This window comes from Bactrocera neohumeralis, chromosome 3, assembly GCF_024586455.1.
Source record: "Bactrocera neohumeralis isolate Rockhampton chromosome 3, APGP_CSIRO_Bneo_wtdbg2-racon-allhic-juicebox.fasta_v2, whole genome shotgun sequence".
Classification (NCBI taxonomy): Eukaryota; Metazoa; Arthropoda; class Insecta; order Diptera; family Tephritidae; genus Bactrocera; species Bactrocera neohumeralis.
The window spans coordinates 15,861,111-15,880,943 of NC_065920.1; the positions used below are offsets into that span (position 1 = coordinate 15,861,111).

The 19,833-nt window shown below is 42.2% G+C and overlaps 2 protein-coding genes across 2 annotated transcripts in view; both read right to left on the reverse strand.

The window, feature by feature from the left end:
- Positions 1-3,474, reverse strand: part of LOC126751940 (uncharacterized) — a 37,452-nt gene extending 33,978 nt beyond the window's left edge. Inside the window, exon 1 of the mRNA XM_050462407.1 lies at positions 685-3,474. Within this exon, the coding sequence (XP_050318364.1) occupies positions 685-3,018 (2,334 nt within the window). The 5' untranslated portion in view covers positions 3,019-3,474. The remainder of the gene's footprint in view (positions 1-684) is intronic.
- A 5,055-nt stretch (positions 3,475-8,529) lies between these two features.
- LOC126754235 (cadherin-related tumor suppressor) overlaps positions 8,530-19,833 on the reverse strand; it is a 267,652-nt gene continuing 256,348 nt past the window's right edge. Inside the window, exons 7-8 of the mRNA XM_050466216.1 lie at positions 12,447-17,847; positions 8,530-12,379 (exon numbers count right to left, since the gene is read on the reverse strand). Coding sequence (XP_050322173.1) covers positions 9,616-12,379; positions 12,447-17,847 — 8,165 coding nt within the window. The 3' untranslated portion in view covers positions 8,530-9,615. The remainder of the gene's footprint in view (positions 12,380-12,446; positions 17,848-19,833) is intronic.

Below are 19,833 nucleotides of genomic sequence, written 5' to 3' on the forward strand. Positions count from 1 at the left end.
ACTTTTTCCTGTAGGGATATGTAAAGTCTAATGTCTATGCGGACAATATCGCTTCGATTCACATTTGAAAGAGACAATCTTCAAAACACAAATGTCAAAGAATGTTTCTTTGAATGATAATGAACATTCTTTCTTACAATTGAGGTTTCTGTGTTTTTTCTTTAAATAATTAGTAAACCTCAGAATGGATTACACTTTATTTATATGTAACTCAGAAATTATTTTGAAAAACTGCCAAATTTTAAATATTACTCTAAAAATTTCCTACTGGCCTTCCACGAGCGCTGAGAGCGAGTGCGTGCAGTTGCAATACTGCAGAGTTCCGGCTCATGCATACGATATTATAACTGTATGAGTGCTTTGCAACTTTATAGTGAAAGTGGCGGCCGATGCAAAAACTTTGCTATAACTTTATGCCGCAGACAAATCTATGAACTACCGCGCAGTGGATTTAGGTTCATATTTCACATGCAATTCAAGCGCTTTTTATTTTAGTTATTTTTCACAACACAACAACAACTTGACGTCAAGTGTGAAATATCGATTGCATTGCAAACGTGTAACCTTCAGCTGTAGACAAAAAGTACATAAATATGCCGTTATGTGCACTTCTTATTGCCTACATTATGCATTATTAAAAGCCAGTAATCATATGTGTCATATAGCGGCGTCACTTTCACTTACCCCCGAACGCAAGTCCAATAATGTGTCATAATCGACAATGTCCAACTCCTCCCACGTCTTTGGCGGCAGCGGTGAAGGTGTCTGTGCGCGCGGCGCTGCTATTGACCTATCCAACGAATTGGCGGACAGCTCATTACTTTCCACATTCGGCGCCGTGGCCTTAATCGACTCGGCGCGTCGTGCGCTGCGTGCACGCACTGGCGACGGATCACGTTGCAAGTTGTGCATCACCTCGATGGGTTTGTGTGGCGCCTTGGGGCTAATAATGCTGTCCACGGGACTAATGCTGTGGCGCTTGAATGGCGAGTGCGGCGATAAGGTGGCGCTGCCGAACGAGTCTTGCCGCTTTGGTGGTGACTGTGTGGTTGTTGTGGTCGTTGAGGTTGAAGTGCTTGCGTTACTCGCTACGGACGTAGCAGCGCCATCTGCTGTGTTGTTTGGCGTTTGGGAACGCCGTGGAGACGCCGCTGTTCGCGGACGCGTCATTGGTGAGGTCGCTGCTGGCGGCAGCGGTTTAGTATTATCGTTGGTGATTTCCACGCTGAGCGCCATGGTCTTGTAGCCCTCCTCGGGCACTGGACTGCTCGCGGCGGAGGTAGATGGTGTGCTAATGATTGTTATTTCAGTTGTTGTCGTAGTTGTTTTTATGGTGCGTTGCACAGTTTCACTACTGTCACTACTACCACCACCTCCACCGGCGTCAATGGCATTCTGTGTACCGGGCTTTGTGGCGAAAAGTGTGTGTGTTTGCTGCGCAGCAGCGTTGTCATTATTGTTTATGTTATTGGAGTTGTTGGCATCGCTGTCTGGTGTGCGCATCTTAACCACCTCGCCACCGAATGTAACGCGTTTCGGCGTACGTGACGGTGTCGACGGCGTCACAACTGTGTAGTACTCGGGATTGTCGCGCGGGTGCGCCGCTTGCACTAAACCCTTCAAATCTTCTTCCAAGTCCAACTCAGAATCGCTGAGCAAACGTACGACTGCGCTTATCTCATGCGTTGAGTCGTGCGTTGCACTCGGCAAGCGGCCACACACAACTTCATCTTCCAAACTATTTGGATAGGTGTCTAGGGATTTGCGTGGACTCGAGTCCGTATCGACTTCTGTATCGAAGTCGTCGTCCTTCGCCTCCAGTATGCGCATCGTCAATGTGTCATCATTGATTTTTATCTCAGTCTCCATTATAACTTTACCCTTAGCGGCTTGCTCGAGCATTTGCTCTTCGTCCGAGGAACGCCAGCTGCTGCTTGCTGTCTGCTTGGAAAGCAAATGCCATGTGCCAGCAGTGCTGTTGGCATAATGGTTAACGTGTCCACTACCATGTCTATGTGCAACATTCGACATTTTTGCTTCCACGCCATACACGTTACACAACAAATTGAACTCTCTGTATGCACTCTTCGTCATATACTCCCGAAACTCCGGCTCACCAACTAACTCCCGTAATTTCGATAGCACTTTCAATGTAATCTCCTGATGCGTAACCTGGCCCATTTTCTGCACTAACATCTCTACGGCCGTCCGTAGTATGTAGTGCCGCTTGCCGGTGTGTAGCGTCGATTGAACCAGCGCCGGTAAGGATAGCATAACACCGCATGTTAAGCGTCCACCAAACGGTTCATTTGTGATCTTCTGATTCAGCCCGATATCGAGTATCTGCAGCAGTATCGTTTCGGGCATCGCCGTTTCGGCAAGATACACACGCAGACAATCGAGTGCACCTTTCCTCACGGTAGGCGCCTGATGTCCCAAATTCTCCACCAAACGCGGTATCAACGGATCCATATACGTGTCGGCATCCGCACGCATCACCACCAACACATCGACGAAGACGCGCAAGGCATGCTGACGCACCTGCCATTCGGGATCGCGTAGACGCTCGAGAAATTCTCCAAAAATTTGGATCGGATAAACATTGTCGGGCAGTGTACGCGTACGCAATATGTGTTCCCACAAGGGCGTCAGTTGTACTGTGGCTGGTGCAGTGGTGGCGGCACGATGCAGTGTGCTGGCGGATCCACCATGCTTGGTTGCGCCAGTTGCACCTGCGGATGCAGTAGCTACACCATACTTGCGCGGTCCATTTCGCCGTGGTTGCAGCTCGTAGTCGCTACTGCTGGTCGTGCCACTACCATTATTGAGTGTGCCATTGCCGTTGCTGTTGTTGTTGTGTTGCTTACCGCGTGCTGTTGCGCCGCCTAAGGCACCTACGTTGCCGCGTTCATGGCTGTTGCCGTTTGCGTTGACTTCGTCCTCATCATCGTAATCGTATGCGGTGTTGCTGCCGCTGCCACTGTTGTCCTTACGCGCGAACATGCGTCGAAAGAACATACTATTTTCACAGTTAGTTTTGAACAAATTTAAAGATAAGGTATTTTCAGAAACCGTGTCTTCAATGAATTTGGATTGTCAGTATCACCGGCTAACAAGTTTGTTTATTTTTTTTTTTACTTTACTGCATTTAAAAGCTTTCTTCTTCAACACTTTATTCTTTTTCGCGACTTTATCAAGGGCCACTATTTAATCGGCTTTGGTCAGCGCCGCTTTAATAATGCTTGGTCACGCTCTTTTGCATCCGGCTGCTCAGCCCTTAGTGCTGAATAAATGCACTGACCACTCACGCCCACTCATTCACTCACACCATTTTTATTCAGTTCTTTTTTTATATTTCTCACTATTCACTTAATTGCATTTGTTGTGGCTTCTTTTGTTCACTGCGCCTTACTATTTTGGAATATTTTATCCGTGCTCGTCCGCTCACAACTCGTGACTGCGCTTACCGGCGCTACGCAATTGACTTTTGTACTCTCACAACGGTGGTTAGTGTTGCTTCTGGTGAAAGGTGAGTCCTGAGTGACCGTTAAGTATTGAATTGCTGTTTAATATGCCGGACATCAGCTGACAGTGCTGCCAGCTGGGTGGTGAAAAAGGACGAAATTGTAAATGTAGAAGATATGGTATATATATTATGGTTTATTAAGGGGTTACCTGTAAATGGGTTAACTCGCAATAATTAATTGTTTTCATATAAAAATTAAATATTTTATTCTATATTTTTTTATTATAAAAATACGTATTTTAAACAGATTTTATGAAAGTTTTAAATTAAACTATTCAAAACTCGGCCACGACGACGTAATTTCTGGCAGTCCCTCCGAAAAAAACTGCGTTTGTGGGACGGAACTTTTTACAGAATCGTCTAATGTAAGAAGAATAAAATATGTGTTTTTTTATCAATACTGGTTGAGTAGTTTGCGAGAAGTCTTTGAAAATTGATTTTGAAAACACAGTTTCGAGAGAAACGAGTTTAAACCAAATCATACATGGGTTACCTCGGGTAAAAAACAGCCATTTTCAACAACTTTTTTCGTCATTAAAAAAAATTAAATATTTTATCAAAATTTTTTTTGTTACTACCATACACTATTAACAAAGAAATTCTGAATTTTTTGGAAAAAAAATATTTTAAACTCGGCCATTGTTTCGTCATAACTTCTTACAGGATCATCCAAAGTGAAAAACTACGAATTTTAGTTAAAACCTTAACTTATAATTTGGAAAAAAACTGAAAATTGAATTTTCAGCAGACAATTTTACAAAAAAATGAAAATTTCAGTGAAATTTCGCGATATTTTTTTCAAATGGTTGTAACCGAAGAAAAACTGCTTCGTCCAAGTCTTTAAGAATTGTATCTCAAAGACATGTGTAAAATTGCATGAAGATCGGTTGAGTGGTTCTCGAGAAATCTTGCTAACAGATTTTAAAAACAGAGTTTGGAGAAAAACGCATTTAAAGACGGCGCACTTAGCCTAGCTAGCCTCGAACGCACAAGTTCTAAAGGCTGTTTCTCCGAAACTATTACATAGATCAACTTGAAAACTTAGGACAATATTCTAGAGGTATTGTAAAATTAAAAAGACAATCAAAATTTTCGATATTTTGAAACTCGTAAACTCATGCAACCCCTTAAAGTTTTAAGTGACTATTTAGCGGACCTCAAGCTAGCAACCTGTCAAGACTGTATCTCAAAAATTATTTATGGGATCAACTTGAGAATTTAGGAAAATATTTTAGAAATATTAAAGAATTAAATAAGACAAAAAATGGCCGTGACCCCCTTCAAAGACTTCGTTGGATTTATAAGGCCTAACTTCATAGTAAAGGAAATCTACGAAAAACGTTTATTATTTATGAAATAGAATTTATTGATTCGTGTTAATAGAGTACAAGCATTTTGTGGCTTTGGTGACGGGTTTTGGGTCTATCTAATCGGTGTATCGCGCCATTTTTGCCTAAAATATATATTTCGGATTTTTTACTTAAAACCAGTTTTTCCATGACCCCACAGGAAGGTCAGTCGTTGTCAAATTCGTTTTCAGAAAAATGCTCGCTACACAATTCCGGAACATACCAGGCTTCAGCTGACATTTGACATGATCAGTAAGGCAATTTAGCCGAAACCAAAATACCTCCAAGCTTAAATTGAAGTTAAATATTTTTTATTATTGTGGTATAAACATTTTCAAAATCAGAAAATATGTTTCAAAGTCCAAAGTCCAAAAATAAAAATTAATTGTCCGTATTTTTATAGAGCCCGCAAATGTCTCCAAAAAGTCTCAGTACAAAGGAAATCACCACAAAAGTTTGTATATAGTATTTCCAGAAAACTAACCACAAACTATTCCTCTTTAGTCCATAGTTACCGGATATTTGGGCACATGCGCAGTTTAGCCTTTTTTGTTTATATTCTTCCTTTCTAAGTTTCCGCTGCCTCAGTTGTCAATAAGAAGCTAAAAACACGCTTTGTTTACAAACTGAAATGCCGCAAATAAAAGGTTAAAATATAAAGTAAAGTATACTTGTAGGTGAATACTAACTAATAAAAAAGTAATTAAATTAAAAGTGGCACGTTTTCGTTTTTGAAATAAAAAGTAATAAAATTAACACCGGAATTCGTTTTTATATTTTTCGAGTGCAAAAATCTATCATAAATATTAACCCCCAAACTCAACATCTGCGAACTGTAGTAGACAGGAAAGTGCCGTGTACCAAAACTATTGTTTGGAATTAATACACCTCTCACTCCATACTCCAAATTGTGCAGCTCCAATTTTTTTATATTGACCAAATTTATCGTGACACCAGTCGAATTTACCTTAATTATTCCAGTTCGTTTTGCCGGCCATGCTTATCGCCGTGTTAAAGTATGTCAACTAAATATTTGGGGGTAATTTAGCCGTAGAATTGTTACAAGTTGAATTATAATTGTTGCAAACGTATACTAAAAGCCCAGCAAATTGTCACGACACAGAAAATAGTGCACACATATTTACAGACATGGATATTGCACAAGGGTGAAGGTAGATGGGACTATATTTTTGTTGTATAAAATTGTATTCTATTTCAAGTGACTTATTTGCTGTTGTGATATAATTTATTAGATAATATTTTTATGGTACAGTGGGAGATCGACTGATTATATCTCTATTCATTTATAATTAAAAATCAAAGCCTGAAAAATTAAACGCAGAGCAGGTGAGGTTTTATAGCTAGACGATAGACTTTCTTTCTATTTATTTGAATCTAAAACACCAAAATAGTTCGACAGTAGAAAAATATGGTGTTTTGTTATTAATTCTAGCTTCACTCCTAAATGTAAGCAATAGTTCACACTCTACCAATCGTATTGCTTGAATTGAAATTGCTTGACTTTGCTGAGCGATTGCTTGCATGAGGGAGTTTTGTGAAATTTAATTAAATGCATTTAAAACGGCAAATTTATATTACCATGTTCTAGAAGGAAACGCCGAATATTCTGTATATGTATAATTGATTCATGACGAGAACTAAACTAAACTTAAATGCTTGCAAAACAGAGATAGTGCTGTTCGCTGGGAAACACAGAACTCTAGAGCTCTGCTGCCATTACTAAATGGTACAGACTTGCTCTGTAAGCAACTGGCAGCGAAGTCAACCCTTAGACTGAGGGAATCCTCTCAATTAGTTGCTTATAATAAAGGGTATTCTTAGTAAATTCCCGTTTCTACCCAATCCTACAGATTTTCGAAATCCTATTGAATTGAAATTAAATGTGATCTTCAGTCTTATTTTCCCTTCCACAGAAGAGTTCGAATGCGATGAAGTGGGCAAGTGACAAGAGATAACCATCTATACTGATGTGTCTAAACTAGATAATCAAATGGGAGGTGGTGTCTTTCCAACAATCGCCTTCCGTCTCTTAGATTACTACAGTGTCTTCCAATCGGAGGTCAAACATTTAAAGATAATACTTTCGTTTTGACAAAGGGTCTACTCACCTCAAGGAATGTTTTTATAAGTACATATAGTCAAACGGCTTTGAAATCAGCAAAGTCTCTCAGGGTTTCGGCAAAAAAAGTGAAAGAATGCCTTGATCTCTTAGAGGATCTAACATCCTACTTCCCGATAAACGATTCAAGAGAAATGACATAAGAACTCTTGGAAGAATGACCGGATCTAATTATCAGACTTGCCAGAAATCTAGGAACACCATAAGCATAATGACTTTTGTGGAAGCTACACAGATGTAGAAGAAGAAGAGACTATAGAGCATTTTTATGCGAATGCTTAACTTTGTATAGGAAAATAATTGCAACTATCGGTCGAGGCTTTCTTAACGACATCTCGGAGGCTGCGTTGAATATCTCAGAGCTGGGGTGTTTTCATCCATTCGGACCACATGACCATATCAATGACGTCGTATATCTCGTACAGCTCGTTCCATCGACTGCGGTATTCGCCGTTGCCAATGCGCAAACGAAAACGGAAAAAGTTATTCTGCGTTAGATTAGATTAGATTTTGATGATAATGCTCATTCTAATATAAATGAAATTATCTTCGACTTCGAAGTTATGACTGTAAACAGTGACATGAGAGCCAAGTCGCGAGTGCGACGATTATTTGTTTGATGACAGGAGATATTTCGTCTTCCCTTCGTGCACTACCAGACCCATTTGCACCAACAACGATCAAAGTTATGATTTTATATGCAAAACTTTTGTGTTTGCAAGATATCTTTACCACTAACACCAAAGAAAACAATTTATTTTTTTATTTAAAAATTTAATATTTAGATTTTATTTGTTCGCTAAAATTTGTTCTTTACATTTATTTAATGCACTTATATAATAGTAGAGAATTACGTTTCTATTCGAAATAATATTTATTTAACATAAAAATCAGATTTCATTTAAAGAAGTCGCCTAAAAGATTACTGAAATTATAACTTACTAAAATAATTTTTTAAAACTTAAATAAATTTATATAAATTCAGCGCATTGTCTTATTATACAAATTTTTGAAATTTAGTCTACAATAACAAATAATAAAATTCATCTTGATAGATACAATTTAAAGCTTTTTGGAAGATTGCTTTTGAAGTTTAAAAACTAAGGCGTTTTTAATGAAAATTAAAATAATTTTTTAATTAATTTTTTGTATTAATTTTTTAATTAAAAATTAAAATTACAATTATTTAATTAAAAATTAATTAAACTTAATTAATTAAAAAATTAATTAATTAAAATAATTTTAATTTTTAATTAAAACAAAATTTAATTAAATAAAAATTATTAATTAAAATTAATTAATTAAAATAATTTTAATTAAAAAATTAAAAATTAATTAAAATAATAAAAAATAATTTGAATTTTTAATTAAAAAAAATAATTTTAATTTTTAATTAAAAAAAAATAATTTAATTTTTAAAATAAAATAAATTTATGTTTTAAAATCTTTTTTTTAATATATTTTTTTTATTATTTTTCAAAATTTCGAATTAATAATTTTTACTTTAACTTGTTACTGCCTTTTTGTTTTTTATAATTTGTAATTTATTAATTTTTTATTTTTATAATTTATTCCTTTTATTTCATAATTTTTTAATTTTCTTACTTTTATAATTCATAATTACGCACGCAAATCTTATGGCAAGATTTCATTTGTATAAAATTTCTAATTTTTTTTTTAAATACATTACAAACAAAACTATTAATAAATGCATATAATACATATGAACGTTGGAATTATTTTTAATATAGCACACAAAACACTTTACATTTATGCCGCGTAGTAGAATTATTTATTTTTAGTCTTAAAAGCTACTGTTAATTGGTTACTAACTCTAAATTAATTAAATTATTGCTTAATTGCTCATAAACTTAGAGACTAACTGATAAACTAACCGAGAAACTACCTGTAGGTGCTAGCTAATAGGTTAGGACACAAGCCTTGATACAAGGCGATAAACACAATTGGTCTTAGTGCTAAATTGAATTATAGTATGTATATGCGCTCGAATAAATAATGCTAAGGAAATTACGTACAAACTAACAGTGTGTGTGGGTGTGGTCCGAATGAGTTGCTAAAACTAACCGATAACTAACTGAGGCAATAAATGATGTGTACAGATGATGATTCGCACGAATATTTGGCAGTAGGAGTAAAGAATGAATATTTAAATAATAATTTATAAATAATTGCTGTACATTCGGCTTGATTAAAGACTCAGTTTAATGCCAAGTAGAAACGCTACTTATTCTATTATGTGCTATTGATCTATTGGAAGACGCTAAACTTGTTTAAATAATTTTAATTTAATTTTAATTTTTCTTGCAAATCTTAAAATTTATACGGTTTGCTTATACAGACATGGCATACAGCAGTCAGACCTAAACATATACTATATAAGTGTCAGCGCTCTTCTGAAAGTGCTAGTGAATGGCAGTTGGCAGAAGTACTAAAAGTAAACTAAACAAACTAAAAGGCTAAAACGGCTAAAACTACATAAATACACTAAATCACGTATTTAGCTTTTCCCTCACTACGCTTTGTGCTGACAGGAAACTCTATGTCCTAATCTAACTACTTGCCGGACTATGCTAGGCTACCTATACATATTCTTCGGAGTTCTTTTGCGTATTGCCCGGCATGCATAGCGTCGACTGTAACTGTTGTTGCTCGCCCACCGCATCCGGCAGCTCTGTGATGTCCTTAATAACACCCATCAAACTTTCGAAATTCGGACCCCAGTTGAGCAGATAATTCCAACCCAGACTCGGTTGTGATGGTGAACCCGGTCCGTTGAGTTGTCGATAAATACCGCCCATGCGTGTTGAGATGTCATCATCGCTGGCGACTAGAGTGCTGAGTGAGCCACGAAAGGACGAATCGAAGCCGTCGTATGAATGTGGCGGCATCGGCGGTACTTTACCCATGCTCGGGCCTACACCATCACCGCTCATTGCACGGCCAACCGCGCTGCGATCTGGACGATCGTCGGGCACCGTTTTGTTTGTTGGATATTTTGCATCACCATTTAGACTGTTGTTATCATATTCGATTTCCGAACATGTGAAACTATCGTTGCCGCTCTCATCCGTTGACGAAGAGCTATGCGCATCAACATCGGCATTGTGTAGACCACCGCCGAGCGCTATATGATGAGCACCGCCTGGCACACGTGGTGCTTCGCTACTGGATGAGACAGCGTCCAGTGTTGAAACTAAACTCGATGTGCGTGGTCTGACATTCAAGCGTTCGATCTCTTCAGCGGTGAGACCGATGGGCGCCTGTGCAGGCGATTGCGCTGAAACACCGGGCTTTTGTCGACTTGCGCTAGAACTCTGCCCGGATAGTTGTGACATAACGGGACTATTTAGACTACGTTCACTATTACTGTGTAGCGCATCTTTGCCGACACCGCCCGAACTGGAGGTGGTGGCGAGCAGTGCGCTTTGCAGCGGCTTACCGGAGATGTCATGCAGTGTTAATATACGCGGCTGCTGTGAACTCAATTCGGAGCTGGGTGAGAGTCGCGCCAATGGTGTACTTTGATGTGGACGTGGCGTACTTGAGGGTGGTGGTGGTTGACTAGTTTGTGGCGGTACACGCGGTACGAATGGTCCACCAACACCAATGCCGTGACGTGGTGAATGCCGGTGCTGTTGCTGAGCGGCCGTGGCTTGGTGTTTGTGATGTGTGTATGAGGCGACTGGCGCCGGTGTAGCTTTGTATTTGCGTACGCCACCAGCCTCACGATAACCCTTATAATGATAGACGATGTCAATGTCAGATGGCGCTATTGAACTGGCGTTTTCCAAATCATAATGCTCTGGATACTCTGAGCCCAGATCAACGGAACTGGTATGATCGTGTGGATGATGCGCTTGACTGGGCGGCGGTATCGGTGGGTGATGTTCATCACGTAGTGGCGGACTCTTGCTGACCACCTCTCTTTCGATTATATCCGGACGTTGTGGTCGCTGTTGTTGATGTTCATTGGAGTTAATTTCACGTTCCTTAAACTTCTTCGAAATCAATTCGGGTCCGACCATATGATGGCCGCCGACACCGCGTATCAAATCACCACTATCTACATGATAGCTGACTGGACCATCGCCGGCATGTACAACCCTACCGCGTGACAATACATGGTCTGCTTGATTCTGGGATGCTGCAGCTCCGCCGCTATGTTTCAATTTAAAACCGGGCACGCCACAACTTAGACTGCCAATCTTCTCCTGCTTGCCACGGAAACGGTAAATTACATAGGAACCCAAAATGGCTACAACGAGTATCACAAAAAAGACAATGACAAGTGTGATGCCTATGCTAACGGGATCGGAGGCTTGAGCCGCACCAATGCCCAAATCACCACTACAGCCGAACGACACTTTGCCGCGTATCAGCACATCGCTGAAAACGCTTCCCGAGCCGTTAAACGGTTGGACTTCATTATTGATGGTAAAGTTGGCAATGCAACCCTCGTAGCTGCTCGGTACGTTATCCTGTGGATAATGTTCGCGTCGCACGCCAGCTATAGAAAGCACAGTTAAATATGGATCGAGGAAGTCGTGCACGCCAGCCGAGTCGAGTTCTTCACCAACTTTGTGGCTATCAATAAGCAAACGTAGCACACGGTTCGACGTATACAAGGTAAGATTATGCCATTTGCCGTCATTCAGTTTGTCCGGTTTCTGTATGGTCATATTCACCACGCTGTTCTGTTTGGAATAGTAGACTAACTTGCCGGCTTTCAGTTCAACTGCGGTGTACTGTTTGTTGGTTGCGGCAAAGAGCAGCAATCCGTCTTCTTTGTAGGTGCGAAAGATAATGCTAACGGTTTTTGGTAAATCCATAACTTGCGCCAATGCAGTGATATTGTCACTATTAACAGTGAATCTTCTGCGACGTGCGACATCATATGACCATATATTGCTGGCGGCATACAAATTGTCCAACAGCTGCATGCGGCGATGCTTTTCCGATATTTTGAATTCGACGAAGGCGCCATTCGTAACCGTAATTGGTTCCAAGGAGCTGAAACAATCTGGCGAAAGCAAACTGGCACCACATTGGCACATCGCTGTATGCCAGCGGTCCATACAGGTACCAAAATCACCACAGAGTGATGACGCCGGATCGTTGGGTGCACTTTGCTGACATGGACCGCCATTGGTGTTGCGATTGCAGGTGGGCAGCACGTCACGTTGTTTTAGCGGATTACTCATGTTCAATGGTCGTCCGTTTACGGACACGCTGTGCACGCAACCAACCAGATCGTCCGAGTGTATCTGCCCCGGACGATCTAGAACTGGGTCCGCCGTTGCAAGTCCACCAATAAGTAACGGTTGCTTGTTGAAGTTCAAGGTACTGCAAAAACGGTATTAAAGATAATTAATTAAGATTTAATAATTTGAAAATTTTCAATTAAACTTACCCAATAGGTCCTACGTCCTGAGCATAGCAGCTGGAATCGCCGGGTCGGCATTCCTCGCAGACATCACCATTTTCCGAGCACTTGGCCACACTTAATGACATGACACGTCCGTTGCGTGTAGCCGTGACCTTATGCCACTTACCATCAGCTAAACTCTCCATGCTATTGACACCCACAACTACCGTTGTTATTGCTGTGCGCGTGCCACCAAACGAGAAGAAAGCCTTTCCTTTCACAATCTCTATCGCCACGAAGTCCGAACGTCCACCCGTTTGCATGCCATAGTTATAGAGCAATAAACCGTCCGGTTTAGTTGTAGCGAATATGATTGAAATGTCATTAGTAGCGGCATCCAAAGCTGGAAACGACATGTATGACAGCTCCTGAAAACCGAAGGTGGCGCGCTCGCAATGCCGTCCATAACGACCATCAATGCAACTGCACTTGTAACCCGGTTTTAAGCTGACACATTGTCCGCCATGCAAGCAGGGATTTGGGCGACACGAATCGGACACATGTTCGCACTGATTTCCACGATAACCCGGCCGACAGAGGCAAAAGAAGGATGCGCCGTCCGGACTGTGCATGCAGGAACCACCGTTACGGCACGGATTGCTCGTACATACATCACCACGGTGTAGCTGGCAGTTTTTACCGTCACGATTTGGCGGACAAATACACTGAAAGTCATAGGCGATGCGACGACATTGCGCATTCGCTTCGCAGGGATTTGGCGAGCATGGATCCTGTTGCTTGTCGCACTGCTGGCCGGTGTAGCCGTCGGGACATTTACAGCTGTAATCGTGCGAAACGCGTGGGCCACTGAAAATCAACGACGGACTATCTATTATGTTCAATGAGTGCGTGTCGTGCACTTGAATCTCTGCCGAGCACATGCCACCATTTTCACAAGCATTGCTGGCAGCCGAAGTGCATGGACTGTAGCCGATAATTACGCCACCGGTTGCTTGCAACAGACGTTCAATCGAATCACGCTTCTTATTAATACGCTCCAGTATATAGCGCGGTGTACGATAAGCTAGGTTAGAGCTACGTACTGCTAGTATGAGCTCCAAGTCGCCGTCCTCCTCGCCTGTATTGCGCATGCTATACAAAATGAGCTCATCACCAGATTCCAAAGCTGATTTGACTAGTTCTACAAAGTTGCGATAGTGTGTGGCTAGGAAGAACTCAGCCATCATTTCGCGAACCAACATAGTAATGGATTGCGCTACGGCAGCACTGTCAAAGTTTTGGAAGCCTACAGTGACCGTCGACACTACGTCGTTGTGTTTACCATCATTACCAGATATGGTGTATGAATAGCCGTTGACGGCGGTCTTCTGTGTAGTGTACAAGTCACAGGCACTTGGTATGGTGAGTATGCCCAACGGGCTCGACTGTGCATTCGCCAAAATCTTGCATCTATAATCGCCAGTTATATCTGGATCATTAGGATGTACATCCGCTATTTTACCGATGGCTATTGCATTGTTGTATGTGTTGAGCAGAACGTGTACCATACGCGGCGAGGATGGACTGTCATTCTGGTCGAGCACTTTAATTGTAAGCACGTGTTGTGCGCGCTGCTTTGGTTCACCATTATCTTCAACCTCTATCGCAGCTTCTAGCGTTGGCGTGGCTTCGCGGTCATAACTCTTTGTGGACCTTACAAGACCCGAGTGTTTGTCGATCGCAATGAATGATTTATGTTTACCACCAACGAGATAGTAAGTGAAGGGTCCACCATTCGGTGGTAGATCCGGATCATTTGCGGATAATGTCATAATTGAGGTGCCTGCGGGTTCATTTTCGGATATGTATCCAATTAGACCATTGGGTGCAAAAGTTGGACCGTTATCATTTACATCTTCTAGTTCGATTTTAACTGTTGTTGTGCCAGTTTGTGGTGGCACACCTGTATCGATTGCGCCCACAACCAAATTGAAGATCGGCACAGTTTCACGGTCTAAAGCACGTGCAGTCTCAATATCGCCACTTTGTGGATCAACCTTGAATGTTTGGTTTAAATTTCCATTGATTATGGAGTAGCTGAATTGATTATTTTGTAGGCGTACATCCTTGTCGACGGCTTTGACGCTAGTGACCTTGGTGCCCACCGGTGCAGCCTCTGATATACGTGTCGTGTATAGTGATTTCAAGAACTCCGGTGGATCATTGCCATCCTGTATCGAGATGATGACTTGCGCCTCATCTGTGTCATTACCACGTATACCACCATAGTTCTTTGCCATAACGGTAAGTACAACACGGTTTTGAGTCTCGCGATCCAGATGACGTGATACATACATAATGCCGGTCATGGCATTGATAGAGAAGCCTTTATCATTGCTTGAACCAACCAACAGGTAATAGATTTTACCATCTTCGCCAGCATCTTTGTCTGTCGCCTGTATGGAGCCAACGGAGGTGCCAACTTCGGCCGACTCGGACACATCGAAGTGGAAGACCGGCTGCACAAACTGTGGGTAATACTCGTTAATGCCAGTAATGTGCACTATCACCATAGCGGTGCTGTGCATCGGTGAATCGGGATTAGCAGCCATTATCTGCAGATTGTAGTCGCGTCGCTCTTCATAATCAAATGATACCGTGGAGACAATCTCGCCAGTGCTCGAGTTGATCTTGAAGAGATTTTTACCCGTACCGCTGGTGATCGTGTAACGTATGATGGCGTTCTTGGGTGAGTCCTTATCGGTGGCGTGCGCCTTGAACACAAATGTATTTGGTGCGCGATTTTCCGGTATAAAAGCGTGATATTCCGACTGATTAAACAATGGTGGATTGTCATTTATATCCGTCACTATAACTGTCAGCATAGCAACCGCCTTCTTGGGCTTGAAACCCAAGTCCTCCACAGTGATATTCAAATAATACTCTTGTATGAAATCGTAATCTAACGGCTTTAGTATGGTCACAGCGCCTGTGTCCTTGTTCATATTAAACTCTTTGCGTTCATTGCCGCCTGAAAAGTAATACGTCAACATGCCATTCGGTCCGTCGTCCTTATCTGAGGCAGTAACAGTTAGTATGGTGGAGCCGATTGGTTCGTTTTCGGGCACTATAACTTGATGGCTCAGCGCGTTGATCTTCGGAGCATGTTTGTTTTCACCAGTCACAATTATTGTGACACGCGTTTCGTCCGCTAACGGTGGCACGCCACGATCGGTGGCGCGTACTGTGATCAGAAACATCGTATTTGCCTTAACATTAAGTGGCTTTGTTACAGAAATCCAGCCGTCGTGCTTGCTAACCGCGAAGTAGTCAGACGCATTGCTCTTCACCAGTGTGTAATCGATTTCGGCATTCACGCCGTAGTCGAGCGCGTCCACGGCATGTACCTTGATTAAACGCAGTCCACTCATTGCTTGCTCGGGCACGGGTGCAAGGTAAGTGGCCTTCTCAAACTTTGGTGGATTATTATTGGCGTCCACAATATTGATGTTAACTAAACATTCCGAGTTTAGCGGTGGCTTGCCATTGTCTGTGGCCAACACGATCATCGAGTACATATTCTCCGGTGAGGTTTCAAGCTGCGAATGCTTGTACTTCATGGTGCGCTTACTTAAGATCTCACCTGTGGCTGGGTCGATGGTGAATAAGTCGGATGGTTGTTGTAGTGAATATGAAATAAGTGAGTTCGGCCCTTGCTTATCACGATCCGTGGCAATAACTTGTCCAACGAACGTAACAGCGCGTTGTAGTTCGGGGAAGTTGAAACTATAATAACTATGCTCGAACTCCGGTGCATTATCATTCTGATCCTGTACCGTGATAGTGATGGGAGTTTCTGAGCGCCAAGCGCCATCCGAAGCGACGATTTTCAGCAGGTACTCGTCTTGCTGTTCACGGTCCAAATAGCCGGCGACTGTAACATTACCGCTGATTGCGTCGATCTTGAATTTCTCGCCAGGATTCTCAGTAAAGCTGTAAGTAGCATTTGCATTTACGCCAATATCCAAGTCCGATGAGGTCACTTGTATTACGAAACTGCCAATATTCGCGTTTTCCGTCACATTAACGGAAAAGAGACGTGTAAACTTGGGTGGATTATCATTTTTGTCCAAGAGCGTAATTTGTACTGTCGCCGTGCCGGTAAGTTGTGGCATACCTTGGTCCACTGCTTCCACCAGCAGCTCATACGCGCTAATCTCTTCACGATCTAAACGCATTGTGGTGTAAATTTCACCCGAATCGGAGTCGATTTCGAATGTACCCTCAAAGTCATCAGCAAGCCGATAGGACAATTCACCATTATCACCCGAATCGCGATCGGTGCCGTGTACCTTTACAATAAATTGCGGCGGCGGTTCTTCTTCTAGTATCTCCGCGTAGTAGGTCATCTTATCCATAACAGGCGCATTATCATTGGCATCGGTGACATTGATGGTGAGCAACATAACACTGCGCAGTCGCGGTTGATCCGAGTCGGAGGCTTCCACCCATATCTCATAAGTGTGCGCAATTTCATAATCCAAGCCGTCTTTACCGATTGTCACCACGCCCGTATTCGCATCAATATGCACCGCTTTCCCGATATTACCACCAGCAATGGCATACTTAATATTACCCGCAGCCGTCTTCTTCGGCGACTCGGCGTTGATAGTGGTAATGACCTTGCCTTCACGCACATCCTCCGACAACATAAATTGTTTCGTGGAGATCGATGCGAATACAGGAAAGAGCATGCCCGGCCGTATCAAGACAGTGAGATCCGCACTAGACGATCTCGACTCAGTACCCTGATCCATGGCATGCAAAACTATGCTGTAGATCGTGTCAAAGCTCGTATTTTCACGCGCACCCAGCGGCATCTTCGCCTTAATCACGCCACTCTGCGTATCAATGCTGAACTTATCGATATCCTTGCCACTTATATTGTAGGCTATAAGCGCATTGACGCCATCATCTAAGTCGGTGGCTCTTGCGCCAAACACAAACTCACCAGCTTTTATGCGGTCGGGGACATTCACATTGAAACTGGCCGCATTAAAGTTGGGCGTATTGTCGTTGACATCGAGCACAGTTACGGTCAAATTGACTGCGCTGGCACGTGGCTCTGTAGCCGAGCTGTCTTGCGCCATCAGCGTCAGATAATAGACAGCAGTCTCCTCGCGATCCAGCATGGTGGACGTAGTGATCTCACCCGTTTCCGAATTGATATGGAATCTGTCGATGTGCTCGCCGAGCAGCGTGAAACGCAGTTTCGCATTAGCGCCGCTATCCTTATCCGTAGCCACGGGTTGCAGCACCTTCGTGCCGGCGGGCAAGTTCTCCTGCACGCTGGCCAAATAGTAGGGACGCGCAAACTCCGGACTGTGATCATTCATGTCTTGCACAATGACGCGCACGATGCCGGTGCCGGTCAGCGGTGGCGAACCTGTAAAGTAGCAAGCAAACAAATAATCAGTATTGTTAGCAATTGCGTGTGGCAGCTACGCATGAAAAAATAATATTTTTTGGGCAAATCTTAGATAGCTTAGCAGCAAATGCGACGGATATGATTTGCATGACTTATTGCTGCTGGAATTACAACAAATTCTGTGGTTTTTGCTTTGCGCATACTGTTCGAGTCATAAGTGAAGCAATGCGAATTTAAATAGACCAAGCGGAGACGCGCAAGGCAGCTTGTAGCACATGTAACTGCTAACGAAAGTACCACGGCTGCAACGAGATGCTCATTCCAGTGAGTTGCGATATCTAGATAAAAACTGGGCCGCAGCCGCGTGCTTGCCTTGTGGCCGGCGAAACAATACATTTTACGCGTTCTAATTTAACGAGCAAATTGAAATATTGCCATAAAAGGATGAGCAACCAACCGCAACGATTGGACAATATGCAAAATAAGCGCTGCACAAACACACATGCATACAAAAAATACACACACACGCACACAAAACACACACATCCACCAACTTACTCACTCACTCACAGTGTATGTAAAACATTCAAATTCTTGTAGCCCAGTAATCAGCCTTTATCCGTTGTAGTTGTTGCTGTTACATGCTTGTTGTTGCCTGCAGTCGATGGTGGTCCCTTTTGTTAGATGCTACTGTGATTTGTAGCACATTGGCGCGGGTGTTTTTAACGCTGGCGTAGAAATCGCGCCGAGCTCTAATTAAACCATCCATGTTACCGGTAGCACGGTGGTGCCAAAAAAGGGTTGCCGTGTTGTGCATGCAATTTGCAATTTGCCGGCAATGAACGGTAAATCCCAATTGCTAGTTCTCAGTACACATAACGGTCATGACAATTATGCATATTTTTTCTGTTGTAGCAATATTTTTTCAGGCTGTTTATGGCTAACAAGAGGAATGTGCTTAGTAATAGAAATTTGTTGCAGAAGTACAACTCTGCAATATGGAGTTTCAGCAACTTTTTTTCTGATATTCCAGGTATTTTAGGACTGGTTGAAGACCTCAAAATCATGTATTTTAAATTAGTTACGTTAATAAGTCGATCCTAACAAGGATTTCATTTGGACAGCTTAGATAGCCGGTCCGTTTTGGTAGCTCAAACTCTGGTATAATAGCACTGAGTCTTTTAGTTCACTTTAGCTAAGACTGCCGGGATATTTCAACCGCAGTCTTGCAAAGGCTGGACAATAGGGAAGGAAGTGCCTGGATGTTTGCACCTCACCTTTCTCCACACAACTTTGGTATCAATCATTCGACAAGATTCTTAGCCTTACCACAAGAATACCTATTGGACTGTGCGAAGTAAGAATCCTTACGATTGCGACATGATGAACTTTGCTAAGAGCAAGTAGTTCAGTATTGCCAACCTGCTGTTGGAGTGATTGCTTGTCGCCCTGACCAGGCTATACTTCTTTGCAGTACGCCTACCGCCAAATTAATAGTAGTCACTTCTACCTGAAAAACAATAATGTGGTCCTAAAGATAGGATTGACGGAGAGGTCCCTACAGGAAACTCCTTCTTCTAGCCTTCCTCCTAGCTTCGACCCATCCGCGAAAAAGCTTCTTACGCCTCTTCTACAGCGACCTTTTCACAACTACACATCTCTTGCTTCAACTCAGATATCAGATATAGTTTGATTTTTTACGTTCAGCTGTAATTATTGTTTAAGCTAAAGTATTAGGTTGTCAAAAAAGTGTTGCGGTATTTTCGCTAGTTGGCGCTGAAAGCTCGTAGTTTTAGTTTTATTCGTCGCATCGGGTCATGCTATACCTTTTTTGGAAAGCTCATTTCACGCGCTAACACGTGTTAGATTGATTGCCGTTTCTTTTAAGTCGTTCGTGAGTTATAGCGTCGCAAACATGGAGCAAAATAAAGAGAAAATAGGGCATATTTTACAGTACTACTACGATAAAGGCAAAAATGCATCCCAATAAAATTCAATCAAGCT